The 13,990-nt window shown below is 42.0% G+C and overlaps 2 protein-coding genes across 6 annotated transcripts in view; one reads left to right on the top strand and one right to left on the bottom strand.

Annotated features, from left to right (window-relative positions):
- Positions 1-13,990, top strand: part of LOC130831436 (cytidine monophosphate-N-acetylneuraminic acid hydroxylase) — a 285,113-nt gene that overhangs the window by 30,684 nt on the left and 240,439 nt on the right. The gene's annotated exons all lie outside the window — the stretch shown is intronic.
- CARMIL1 (capping protein regulator and myosin 1 linker 1) overlaps positions 1-13,990 on the bottom strand; it is a 303,069-nt gene that overhangs the window by 229,568 nt on the left and 59,511 nt on the right. The window contains exon 1 of one of the 5 annotated variants that reach the window (XM_057699570.1): positions 5,151-5,432. The exons of the other annotated variants lie outside the window; for them this stretch is intronic. Coding sequence (XP_057555553.1) covers positions 5,151-5,243 — 93 coding nt within the window. The 5' untranslated portion in view covers positions 5,244-5,432. Of the gene's footprint in view, positions 1-5,150; positions 5,433-13,990 lie in introns of those variants that run through there. 5 annotated transcript variants of the gene reach the window in all.

Raw genomic sequence — 13,990 nt, 5'->3', positions numbered from 1 at the left:
AATTTATCATGAACCCCTGACGTACTAGAAAAATGTCTCAATCACCAAAGGATCATAAAGTGGACTCACTGAGCATTCCACTCATGCATTTTAGGAACATTTCCAACATGTCTGAAAACTAAATGGGTTTCAGATAAAACTTCAATTTAATCAGGAGAACCTGGCTTCCCAAGCATTCCTGGTCTTCAAGGCTGATGTGTAGAACTGAGCAATGGTTTAGACATTCCATCACAGTGAGTAATCCTCACATCACAAAAATATGGCTGTCAGGCACATCCATTTCTAAGTATGAATAAGGCCAGGTCTAATCATAACACTTCAGAACTAAGATGTCAACTGACAGATGTCAATCTGGCCCTCCACTCTGCTTTCTCGGTGGTCCTCCCTGCAGCATCAGAGGACCACATCTCTTCCCTTGGCTACAATCATTTGAGCAGTTTTTGCCTTGGCTATCACAGCCAACTCCTCTTGTTGACCCAGAAAATAGCATGGCAAGAAAAGGTTAAGTATTTTGGTTATTAAAAAAAAATATTTCCTGGTAATTGAGCTGAAACTGACACCACCACAACAACAAAGTATCTATGGTTTAGCAGAGATCCCAGTGAACTTCCAGAACTCAGGGCCCCCACACACTGGAGATAAAGTCAACAGAAAATTTCTAAATCTGCCTGCTGAATAAGTGAAACCCCCTAATGGTCAGTGAAAGTTTTCTTACAAGGAGCTCAGGTATCTTTTATACTCTCACCCCTGGCTGTAAGATGTTCTTTTCCCAATTTCAAAGAGAGAAAAGTGGTCTCTTTCCCTCCTTCTTTCCTTCCCCAATTCAGGAACCCAGGAAATAGTGACTTTCCTAAATTCTTTTTAACACTGATGGAAGGAGGAAAAGCCTAGGTATTCTATCCCTAGTCCAAAGTTCTATTAACAGAATTTTAAATGCTGTGCAGTCTTTAAAATACTGTAAGTAGGAGGACAATGAACAATGACTGTACTGTGGCACGCTGCTCCCTGCACCCTCAGGGAGGCTGGCTGATGTCTTATCTGGAGGCCCCCATTTGGACACTGATGCACCTGCAAAGTAACAGGCCCTGTCTACCTACAGCAAAAGTGCTCCCTTTTATCCTTCAACCTGCCTAAGTTCATTTAGATCAATAAAACAGGGTTCAAACACAAGCTAAACATTTTCCATTTAAAAAAAAAAAAAACTGCTGAGACTTCCTTGGCGCTCCCAATGAAGGGGGTGCAGGTTTGATCCCTGGTTGGGGAACCAAGATCCCGCATGCTGTGCTACACGGCCCCCCCAAAAAAAAAAAGATAAAAAACTTAAAAAAAAAATTTTTTTTTAAGTGCTTTTGTTTTGCAAAAGACTAAACCATTCAGCAAGACTTGGCCAAACCTTCCATTTACACAGTGGGAAACAGTAAAAATTGGCCCAAATACCCCTAAGGGAAAAGCCAGACTCAGGGGTTCAGAAAGGAGCCAAAGCCTCCAGGTGGGCTTCCTGGCTTCCCCACTGTGCACATCAGGGCGCTCACAGGAAACGATTCCCATTTTGGTTTCTCTGCTTAGACAGTCAACGGAAGGCAATAGCAGCATCAGGGTGGAAAAAAATTAGTATGCCCCTGGAGCTCGAAGCCTGCTGGATCATCAGAGCACCTCCTCTCCAACTCCAAACACAAACCCACATGCCCGAAACGCTGAACCGAGCCAGGAGGCTGTGTGCCTGCCTCCAGGTCTCGCTCTGCTGAGTGCCTTCATGTTTTCCTTTGAGCACTGGGCCAGCCCGATGGCTGATGCTTCTGCCTTCCTGAGTCCAGTGGCAAATCTGCCAGGAGGTCCTCCCGGCCAGGCAGAAAGAACTTCAGCGAGCTAAGGGAAGCCAGCAATCAGAGCTGTGTGCGTCTGGCAAAGGAGCCTGCCCTGCCACACAGTTCTGAGACACCAGCTCATTAAAGGCTTCCAGCAGCAGGACTCAATGGTGTCAGCAAAAATCAGTGAGTCCAAGTCCTTCCGGCTTCCTTTTCTGGCCAGTATGGGAGAGTCTTAGCCCCAGAGGCATTCATAGACTTCTGCCCAGCACGAGGGAGCCTTCCCTTTAAGGCACCCAAGGAGCCTGTTAACCACGGCACCCAATGCCCACCCCCGCAGGAAAGGACAAACCATGATCCCAATAGTAAATGCACACCGAGCAGAGAACAAATCACACTTAGCATGATTATACATTCACAGTTAGCTTCCCAAACTGGGTGAAACAATCAGTATTCTTGGTCACAATGACCATGTAATAAAACTGCCATCCTAAGAGATTTCTAAGCACAATGCCAGCATACATGAATTGCGTGTGACTAACACATGATTGCTGTTCAGGTCATTGGACCCTCCTTGTGTCATATTTCTTAAATTGCTCATATACTAAGCTCCGTTGTTTTGCCATACATTTCCCGGCATTATTTCTCAGAAATGCATGGTACACGCTGCCACAGTGGACCAGCCTTAAACAATTCATGGCTTCTCATATAAGCAGCTAGAGACTACTTATACCCACTTCATAGATACATCACTTCCTTATAATAATGACTCTGTATGACCCAACGTTATACAGCTTTTGATATGCTTTACAAATACTGTAATATTTAATAGGTAACGTGTTTTTTGATTTCCTTTTACTTTTTATATCTAGCATGTGCTCTAACCCCCAGAGAATAGAAAACCCTGTATATTTTTTCTACATATCACATTAAAGAAATACCTCTTCTACCTTCATATTCCCTCTTGGTTCCTACTGTCTATATAACCTAACCAGAAGTAAAAGTGCAAGACAATTATAATGCTTCACCCAGAAATCAAATCCATCTTTTATTTCATGGAAGAAAAATTACAACCAATATGACACTGTCTGCTGATGTTTTTAAGGCAACAGCCAAGACACAACATAAGTTGTGTTCATAATTTAGTTCAGAAATGGTTGGTCCATGCATTGAATTGGGTAAGTTTTATTTTAAACCAATATGAATGTTACCAAAGTTTGTTGGTTTTTTTTTTTTTTTTTTTTTAAGTGCATATAAGGCACTGCTGGTATTCCTTGTAATGGACAAAACCAGTGAACAAGACAAGTTGGTCCAAGTTGGGGGGTTAAAAACTTACAACCAGCTCAACTTAACTAAAAAAGATTCATCCTGTCCTGGCATAAATCATAAAGTGTGTGATTTCAGATGCTGAGATGACATGGAAACCTGAAGCATTCATAACATACCATCAAAGACAATGTGTCCACCACACCACATCAGTCCATTCCTAGAGAGTAAAGTTGAAATTCTTGTGCCTTCCTTTCATTTACCAGTTACTTGTTAGAAAGGCACTTCAACTTAAGAAAGTAGTTAGAGCTTCTTATTTCATTAACCACATAATTACAGGTTGTTTACCATGAGCTGGGAAACTTACCCCTACCCAAGACAGACAGCAAATGACAGCTTCTCAAGGCTTATTAAACATTAAGTAATTATGAATATCTATGTGCTTTCAGACTGTGTCAAGTTTTGCGACACATATTTGTAACTCTGAAATTTCAACTGCTCTCTCAATTGTAAAAAAGAAACAGGAAATCGCCCTAAGCAGGAAATCCCAATTATCCGATTTAATTTCATTTATTCTAGAGGTGAGTTCTCGTGGGGAAAATTCATCTAATAACTGACTTTCCTCGACCCTTACAAGTGTCTACAAAAATAATACAAAAGCTTCTGTTAAGTCTCAGAACATAGCCTCCATCCTACCCTGATAGATAATCCCACTAAAATTCTCAAGCAAGGCACAAACCCACCTGCAAAGGTAAGAGTTGGAAGAAAAGGCTGCAGTTAAAGGGTCCCCAAAAAGGATTCCGTTCTTCCCACCATCGTTTAGTAAAGCCTGCACACACAGCATCCTTCTAAAAGGTCAGCTGGACAGACCACAGATTGCCAGGGTGCCTGCCTGGTAAACACAACTTAGTGACTAATTCATGAATTCAAGAAACCACACAAGAGTCTAGAAGCAAGAAGGCCAATTAATTAAAAAATTAAACAGCACCCAACACCTGTGATTCAGGCCCAGCAAGACAAGGGCATGGCTGCCAGGGAGTGTGAAGAACTAGGGGAGCTACCACATGGGATACTGGAGAGAGAGAAGTACCAGGAAAAGCAACCCTGTACATCTTTCCATGCTGGGACCCTGTGCTAAACTCAGAGAATATCTTCAGCTGAGGTATTTGGTCAGGTTTACACCCTGTCAACTGGGAATACTTGCTGCCCAAGCATTCCCTCTTTAAACCAACTCTGGTTTTTCAAACCCCACCTCTACCTAGATTCCCAGCTAGCAAGTTTGTAAAGATGGTACAACAACCTGGGCAAATGCACTGAATGGCTGGCCCAGCAGTCTTACAGGGAGGGAAGTCGGGCCAGAGGAGCCTCTTTCCTGGACTCTAAGCCTCAGTAGGAGCATTCTGCAGAAGGGGAAAATGCAGCAGCACGAACAGTAAATGAACAAATATACAATAAAGACATGTCTCACCCTACATCACTGTGAAGGATATTCAGCAGACAAGATAAAAAAAAGTTCTGGAGATGTGTTGCACAACAGTGCGAATATATTTAACACCACTGAATTGTACACCTCCAAAGAAAAGGATAAATTTCGTGTTTTTAAACATAATTTGTTTAAAAAAAAAAAAAAAAAGATATTCAGCAGAAGCAGCGTCCCATACAGCACAGAAAGCCAAAGAGGAAAATCAAGCCAACATGAAAGCAGGAATTTACTCTGAAAGGTTCTGAAGCACTTGCAGATTTGCAGACTGGAGAGAAAACAAAGGTAATGGAAAGGAAGGCAGATGCCTGGCATCTTGTCCAAGAGATAGCAGACAGAAAGGGGGTGCACAAGCCACCAAAAGTTCCTTCCTGGGTTCATTTGAGGGGTCATGACATCAGAAGCATCTAGGACATGTGCACTGATTCTGAAGTCCTATGTAGAAAACCAAATGGCTTAGGGGCCCCAGAGGTGACATCCTATTACTGAGAGCCCTGCCTTTGGACTCTGGCTCTGAACTGGTCCAAGAAGAGGGTATCATGTTCTAGATCTACACACCTCCAGAATATGTGGAAGAGACTGGCTGTCGGCAGACTTACCCAATTGACTGGGATGACTTTCCACAGACACCTGTGAAAGTGTGGGGGAGGACCGCCCAGGTAAATCCCCGCCAAGCATAAAAGTAGGTCCATGGGTAGAAGCTTCAGGGGTCAGACTGCAAAGTAAGAGGGAACTTTTGAATGATGAATGACCTACAATATTAGACTTTCTCCCTAAGCAGTGAACCATGTCATTGGAAATGTTGGAGTAAGTCTTGATGCGGTGAGACACTGTGTTTAGGCCCTTCCCAACTCAAGTTTCTGTGAGCTAATAGTTAGGAATGTGTTTGGCTACAAATAAGGGGAAAACCCAAACACATTTTATCTTTTCATTCCACCATCCTTCGTGTGCTGACTTTTGTCTTCATGTTTGCTATCTCTTGGGCATAAGACGGATGCCCTGCCTCTAGGCTCAAGCCCATGTTGAAGGCAGAAGAAGCTGAAAACAGGAAGGGCAGCACCTATCTCAGAAAAACAAAATTTTCACAGAAAGTCCCAGTGGACTTTCACTTATATATAGTTGACCAGAATGTGACCATCTCTAGGTCAGGGTTTCTCAGCCTCAGCCCCACCAACATTCGGGGCCAGATGACTCTGTTGTGAAGGACCAGCCTGTGCATTACAGGATGTTTACCTGCAGCTGCAGTCCTGGCCTCTACCCACACATGCCACTGGCACCCCAACCCCAACTGTGACAATCAAAAAATGTCTCTAGACTCTACCAAATGTCTCCTGGGGGGCACAATCACCCCTGGTTAAGAACCACTCTTAGGCTAATCACCACTCCACAGACTAAGATGAACAGGGAAGTCAGGCAACCGACAGAGCCTGCCCCAAAGGCTCTATACCTATTTCTCAAATGTTTTCGAATGAGCTCACTTACCACCACGCTAAGTATTTTGAAAAATCGAGGAGAAACATACAAAGTGCCCCCACCTTAGAAGTACTGACAATAAAGTCTGAAAAATCAACATTAATCCATAAGAAACAATCAGGAAAAAATACATTATAAAGGGCTTAAACCATACAGACAGGCAAGACATCTTTCAGTTGGTCCAGATCAGGAGGGATAAAAGCACATGAGAGTGTAGCCTGGAGTCCATAATGAAAACGTCACTTCAGAGCAGAACTTGCTTTTGAAGACTTGAAATACTTAGACAAGTGGCCAGAGAGAAAGAAAACAATCTAAGCAGAAGTCATAGAGTGAGCATGGCTAAGAGCTCAGGCGCTACTCTTCAACAGGCCTGGGTTCTGACAGAGTCAAGGCTGAGAAAGGGCAAGTCATTTAGCCTCTCTGCACCTCAGTTTTATCATCTGTATAACGGGGATAATAACATCCACCTCCTTGGGCTGCTGAGAGGATCAAAAGAGAACAAATCAATTACAGGAATAGTTGACACATAGTAAGCAATCAGTTGCTAGTTTCTACTGTTATGGTATAGCTGAGGATATATGAATATAATAAAAATTCAGAAAGAGAGGCTGCCTATCAGGAATCAGAGGGTTCCTGTCAGAGAGTGGCTGTTATATTCTGAGCAGGACAACCAGAACCTAGGGTTGCTGGGCAAAGCCAGGCTCCTGATGGCTGTGAGATACTGGCTGAGATCCAGGTGGGACAGCAGGAGGACCACCCGCAAAGCACCCTCCATACCTACCAAGAGGTGGTGGCAGGTGGGTTGGCTAGAATCTGCGGGTGATTTCAAGTAAACTTCCTGGCCGGGAGCCATGGTCAAGTTAATAATAAGACATATGTTATAAAGGAGTTGTAGGTTACAAAGCATTTCTGCATGTACTAGCTGAATAATTTGCATGTAACAAGCTCGTCCACAGCAAAGAGTTACTCTGGCAAGAAGGAGTTTGAGTTATCATTTGAAAAGTGACTGCGAAGCAAAGCCAATCTGTGGAAAGAAGTGGGAGGTACAAGACTTGCCTTTATAACACAAGAGACATGGATTTGAGCCAGAGAATGATTGATTAATGCAGTATCTTTCATTGATTTAAGGGAAAATAGATAAGCTTTAAAGAAAAGTTTCCAGTCTATGCATTTTTATCTGCAAGCAGGCCACCCATGGGCCTTCTGGGTCCTAAACTCCTAACTTCTGCATCTTGATTCTTTTATGATCAAAGGAGAAAGGATTTAAATAAATAAATAAATAGCATTTAAAAAACAAAACAAAAAAAACCACACCAAAACTACCAATTCTTCCTGCTACCCTGTTCTTCCATTCAGAGTTTCCCCAGCAGTTAACACCTGCAGATGCTCCCCAGGGTTATACACATTCATCTTTCACTAAGTTTAATAAGTTCCATAAGGCACATAATAATAGTCTGAAGAAGTGGAAAACTTAGCCTTACCTTAAAAAAAAAAAAAAAGAAGAAGAAGAAGAAAGAAAAAAACCACAAACCCACAAAGTACTCCTGTGTGTGCCTGACGAGTACAAGGCGAGAGGAACCAGATATAGAGCAGGCATGTGTTCTCCAGGGCATAGTTTTGGTTACTCCGCCAATCCTCACTTGTCCAGTTATCTGGGATCTTTTATGCAGGAATGTATAGATCACTTTCTATTGTACCCATGTCATATGCCTCCAGCTTCTGTAAAAATGCGAGGTGTCCAACACTTTCCAGCAACTACCTGTCATTTAGTCCACTGCTGGATTTCAATAAATATTGAACATCAACAACTGAAAAGACTGATCCACTTACAATAAAAACCTTTGCCATGACAGGACTAGATAGAAAAAAATCCATGTGAAAATGTTTTCTGGTGGATCTACAATCACATCACAGAAGCAAAAAGGTGCCTTTTTCTGATCTGCAAGGCAGCCTTACTCCTAGTACACAGAAGTGATAAAATGAGAATTTTTTCATACTACCAGGAAGGATAAATTTAAACAAAAATAAATATCATTTACTGTACTAATACCGTGTCCTCAATATTACACTGGGCATTTTATACGTGTTATTTTCCCTAATTTTCACACAATAGGGTGGATCACGATCGTCCCTACTTTACAGGGCAAGGCTCTGAGACTCAGGAGGTTAAATAATTGACTCAAGGACATAGTAGAGAAGCTTGAATTCCAACGAGCATCTTTCTGACTTTCAACAATGTCACACCACCAATACAGCTAAACAAGCAAGAGAGCAACTTGGTATCCAACTAAATGCACCAAATACACTATAGTGAGCAGGGAAGTACAAACTTTAGTAAAGCCAAGTTATGAAAATTTACCATTCCATTCTGTCCACACTTGTTCTTTGAACTTGACTTTACCACGGCCTAGAAAACAGGCTGCTCACCCTTTCTCACCATCAAATAGAGCAGAATCTAGAGCCGCTCTATCCATCAGAAACATGAGTTGTGTCTGTAAATTTACATTTTCTTGTGGCCACATTTTTTTTAAAAAAAGAGAGATGAAATTAACTTTATTTAATCTAATTATCCAAAATAGTATCATTTAAACATGTAATCACTATAAAAAATTATTACTGAGACATTTTACATTCTTTCATAGTAAGTCTGAAATCTGGTGTGTATTTTACATTCACAGTGCAACTAAATTCAGACTAGCGCATTTCAATTGCTCAGTAGCTCCATGTAAACTCACAGCTACCATATTGGGCCACACAGATATACACCCTTAGAGCTACACACACACAAAAAAAACCCCTTTAATAATTAGCCCCATGTTTCTATAATGATCGGAAAAGAGAATGCGCTCTTCTTGTTTCTGTATGTATACGCTCCTAAGGGGGAGATGAGGTGGGGGATGAAAGGATTGGGAGTTTGGGATTAGCAGGTGCAAACTATTATATATAGAATGGATAAACAACAAGGTCCTACTGTATAGCACAGGGAACTATATTCAATATCCTTGATAAAGCACATTGGAAAAGAACAGGAAAAAGAATATACACATATACATAAAACTGAATCACTTTGCTGTACAGCAGAAATTCACACAATGCTGTAAATCAACTATACTTCAAAAAAAGTAAAATTTGAAAAAGCAATTCCTCATGTAAATCAACAAATAAATACACTCCTGTGATGAGATCACAAGAATACCAACCAGACACTGCCTGAAATTCCACCACCGTAGCTTCTACTTAGTTCTTTAAATACAGAGCTTTGAGCAGTTCTAACAAAAATACCCCTGGACAGGACGCTTTACGCTGATACGCATCGTTAAACCTTAGGTCACACAAAGGGAGCTGCCAGCATGTCCAGGAGGGGAAGACAGGGCGCAGAAGACAAAACGAGATGGCTGAGGCTCTGAGCCTATCACAAGTTGCTGTCCCAAATTCCCTTTGTCCTCAACAACTTGGAGGAGTTACTGAAATCAATCCTTGTCAAGAATAACTAATGTCAAGAAACACAAAAAGGAAATTACTGTGGCTTCCCTGGTTTCCAACCCAAATAACCTAAGGCAAACACTGCAAATGCGCACGGGGTCAGATGAGCCTGTTCCCGGCTGAGGACACAGACCTGAGTCCACACCAGGAGACCACGTCGCGTGGGAATGTGGCCCCAGCATTGCTTGGTCATCTGACTTCTCAAGAGAAGTCACAAAGCAGGATTTTCAGGTTCATCACCTGATTTTTACCTGGTAGCAACTCACATAATATTTTAGACAACCATGTACAGCTAAACAGAGAGTGGCTGCAAATCAGACATTGTCTTGGGGAACTCATTTGCAAACTCAGAGTTTGAATGCAGACTAAGAGGGGGACTAGACCTCACGGAGCATTTACACTGTACCGTCTTTCTGCCATCAACTCTGCTGTCCTCCGGAGGAGACAAAACCAAGCCTTGCCAGCTCTGAGCCTAAGAGGAGCGCGGAAAGCAGGACAGGGTGCGCTGAGTGCAACGCTTGTCTCCTGGGGCATCTTCACCTGTAAGATGAGAGGCTGGTTTTGCCCACGGCAGCATCGGGAGGGGCACGATCTGAAGTGAGTGGAATACACTTGCTCATAGAGAAGGGACAGCCACCTCTCGAGGCCACACAATCACCCCAGTCAGAGAGCAGACCTGGGGCAGCAGGAGATAACAATTTCTTTAAAAAAAAAAAAAAAAAAAAAAAAAAAAAGGCAAAAATACAGATTTTTCTGGAAAACCTCCTAATCATTCAATGTTGGCAACTAATTCAAATCATATTCCAATATTGTATAAGCCAAATTCAGCTCGTAGGACCACTTCTTTGTAGCCCCTGGATCAGAACATCTCCAAAGTTCCACCTAGCCCCTTAAACCTGGAATTCTCACAACGTCCCTACAGCATGAACTTGACCCACTTTCTCTATCCATGTAAGCTTGAAAGAGGTGCTGTTGATTGCAGGAGACCAGGGGGAAAAGGACTGAATAAAAGAGTATCCTGGATTGGATCCCGGAATTAAAGGACATTAATGGAAAAACAGGTAAAAATCCAAATGAAGTCGGTAGTTAATAGTACTGTACCACTGCTCATTTCTTAGCTTTGATAAGTTTACTACAGTTAAGTGAGCTGTTCACCATTAGGGAAAGCTAGGTAAAGGTACATGGGAACTCTCTGAATCACTTTAGCTACTCCTCCACAAATCTAATTTCCAGATAAAGTTTTTTAAAAAAATTCATAGAACAGTACCCCACCCAAAGTATTAATTTTATACTACATTAATTTCTAAAATGAAATGTGTCTTTAAACTTGCTAGTAGGCAGAAACATGGATTGCCCTGAATCTTCACGCCAGAATATACCTGAACAGGTTCTGTCCTTTGCTTTACATGTAGCGTATGTGCAGTAACCCGTGGGGCAAGGAATCAGTGGACTTATACTAAGAGAGCAAATGGCTAAATTTAGGTAATTATGATTAATTTGACTTGAATTCAGAAAGTTGCCAAATGCTCAATAGCTTTTTGGTCTTAGAATATAAATTAGCTTACAGCCAGAGGACTGGAGACATTATTACCCAAAGGAGAGAGGCAGAATCGAAGTAATAAATGCAGAAGTTCTGGCATGCAATAATGCAAACTGCATGACAAAAGGCAGCAATTGGTGCCTCTTGCAAATAAGACAATTAACATAAATAACATACAGTCTATTCACATCGCCCAGCATTTGAAACAGCACGTTAGGTTACAACATCCTTACATCATCACATTTCCAACCAGCTCCTTTCAATCTTTTTTTGCTTTTGCAATAAGGCGGGATACACAGACATAAATAAGCTGACATATTTCCAAAAGTATACGTACCATGAATGGGACACACTTAAACGAACCAGCATGAAAAGCTGTAGGAACTCTTTTCCAATTTGCATTCTGTCTGCCATTCCTATTATTATGGTCTTAAATCAATGTGACATATATAGTAAATATACTTAATAGAAAACATGAAATAAAATAATTATTTTTATTAATGCTTTGTGGCAAACGGATTTACAATAACTTTAAGCCATAAGAATGCCCAGAGCAAGAAATAGTCATTCTTGTTTAACAAGTATTTATAAGGCTCTACTCTACCACAAAGCAACCTATATGCTCGGCCTTGGGAATAAGCAGTCAGAACAAAGACCCCTGGTCCTGTGGAACTTACATTCTAGCAGAAAGGAGAAGAGACAAGGCATGAGATAAATAAAATAATAGAGTCTGTTAGATGATGCTAAATGCTAGGGAATAAGAAAGTAGAGAAAGGAGACAGAAAGTGTTGGAGAGGTGCTGGAAGTTAAGAGCAGGAAAGGCCTTACTGGACAAGAGACATTTGAGGAAAGACCTGAGGGACGTGGGAGAGCCTTGCCACATGGATCCAGGGAGGGAAAGGAAAGAGAATTTCAGCAAATGCAAAAGCTCTGAGGTGGAAGCAGACCCAGACTGTTTCAAGAAACAGCCAGGATGGATGACGTGAAGAAAGTAAACAGGGAAAGGAAGAGATGACGTCAGAGAGAAATGGCGGCCTAGGTCACATAGCAGCTTACAGGTCACAGGAATGACTTTGGCTTTTCCTCTGAAAGACATGGAAAGAGGAGTGACGTGATCTGAGCATATCTAATAACTGACTAAAGGGGATGAAGCTGGAAGCAACAGGACACTCCGTTAACCCAGGTGAAAAATTATGGTGGCCTGGCCCGGCGTGATAGCAGTCAGGTGATAAGAAATGGATTCTGAATACATTTTGAAGGTAGAGCCTGTTGGATTTGCTGATGGGATGCGAGAGAAAGGTAACTAGAGAATGACTCCGAATGTTTTGTCCTAAGTAAATGGAAGAATGGAATGCTGTTCCCTGAGATGGAAAGACTGGTGGGGCAGGTTGGTGGGGGTGGTAAGAGGACAAATAGGATTTCCTTTTTGGACAGTTACCTTGTTTGTTTGTTTTTACTATTGTTTTAAATTCAAGCAGTTGATTTCTTTTTCATGTAGGAATAGTTTTAATTGGCTAAATGCCCTAACTGAACACATTTCCCCAAGTTATTAAGTCACGCCACACCATTTTCATTAAAAACATTTCAAAAACAAAAGAATAAAAGAACTTGAAGTTTTGCCTTTTCCCCAAGTTTCATTAAACAGCTAAAAATGGAGTTGAATAGGTAAATCACAAAATAACTAGTAACTAGCAATACTGAAACCTAGTTAACTCTCAGTTACCCAGATAACCAAGTTGTCCAGAACACTGTAGTCGTCAAACGCAATGGAAAAATGTCATTGAATGTATTTATAATGCATCCCTGGTGGACTAGGAAATATTAGCAAAACATCTGTATGTTTCAAGCAGTTCGTTTTTATTCCAGTATCCCTGAATTTATAATCAAAAAACAAACTGACAGGATCTATCCAGAAAAGGCACTATCAGCCCCAGGTTTCATCACTGATTTACCTTTTCCAAAGCCCATCCCCACATCCTACACCCTTCTCTGACCCTCCCTCCAAAAACACTGTTTCTTAGCAACATTAACTTTGACAAGATTCAAGCAATTATGAAGGCAATTTTGCCCCCAACCTGCCTTTTCTCCCTCCCTTTGCCTCGAGAAGCCCTATTTTGCCCACACATCCTTGTGGGATCCTCCAGATGTGATTTCCCAGAAGGGATCCCCTAGAGAGGACCACCCAGTGAAACAGACACATCAGCACCCTTGTTTGAAATGCCTATAGACACACTTGAGCATCGATGACCAGCAGGTGGTGAGATAAAGGAGACTGGGGTTCACAGAAGAGATCCGAGCCACAGATAAAAATGCTGCAGTCTTCATCCCATAGATGAGTTTTCAAGCATAAGCTAAATAGAGAAGAGATACAAGTGCCTGGAGGCACTCCATTTAGAGTGTGGGAGGTGAGGAACCAGCAGAGGACGCTGACAAAGACTAGCCAGAGAGGAGCAAGGAAACCCAGGAGGAGTGTGTCCAGACAGTCAAGTGGAGAGTGTATTCAAGGGGGAGAATAATCTACCGTGTCAAATGCTGCTGTAGGTGAAATAAGAGGAGACTGAGACCACCGCGGACGCAGCAATGAAACGTCACTGATGACCTGATGAGAAGGACCTGATGAGAGCAGAGCCAGTGGAGTCTGGGGGAGGGGTAAAAACGCCACTGTCCGGGTTCCGGATAGAATGGGGGTGGGGGGGTGGGGAGGAGGTTTAGACATGATGAATACAGATGACTCATCCAAATGTTCTGTTGTAAGAGGAAGAGAAGAAACTGGCTAGTAGCTGGAGGGGAAGGAGTCAAGAGAGGATGTTTTTATTTAATGGGAAAAATAATAACTTGTACGCCTGTGGGAATTCAGTAGAGAGAAGAAAACTGATGATATAGGAAGGAGAGGGGAAATTTTATGGAGCAATGCCCTTGAGAAGGTATTTGGAGATAGAAACA

Source organism: Hippopotamus amphibius, chromosome 11 (assembly GCF_030028045.1).
Source record: "Hippopotamus amphibius kiboko isolate mHipAmp2 chromosome 11, mHipAmp2.hap2, whole genome shotgun sequence".
NCBI classification, from domain to species: Eukaryota; Metazoa; Chordata; class Mammalia; order Artiodactyla; family Hippopotamidae; genus Hippopotamus; species Hippopotamus amphibius.
Note: the sequence above shows the minus strand (reverse complement) of the source record. Positions and strands in the feature narration are given on the sequence as shown.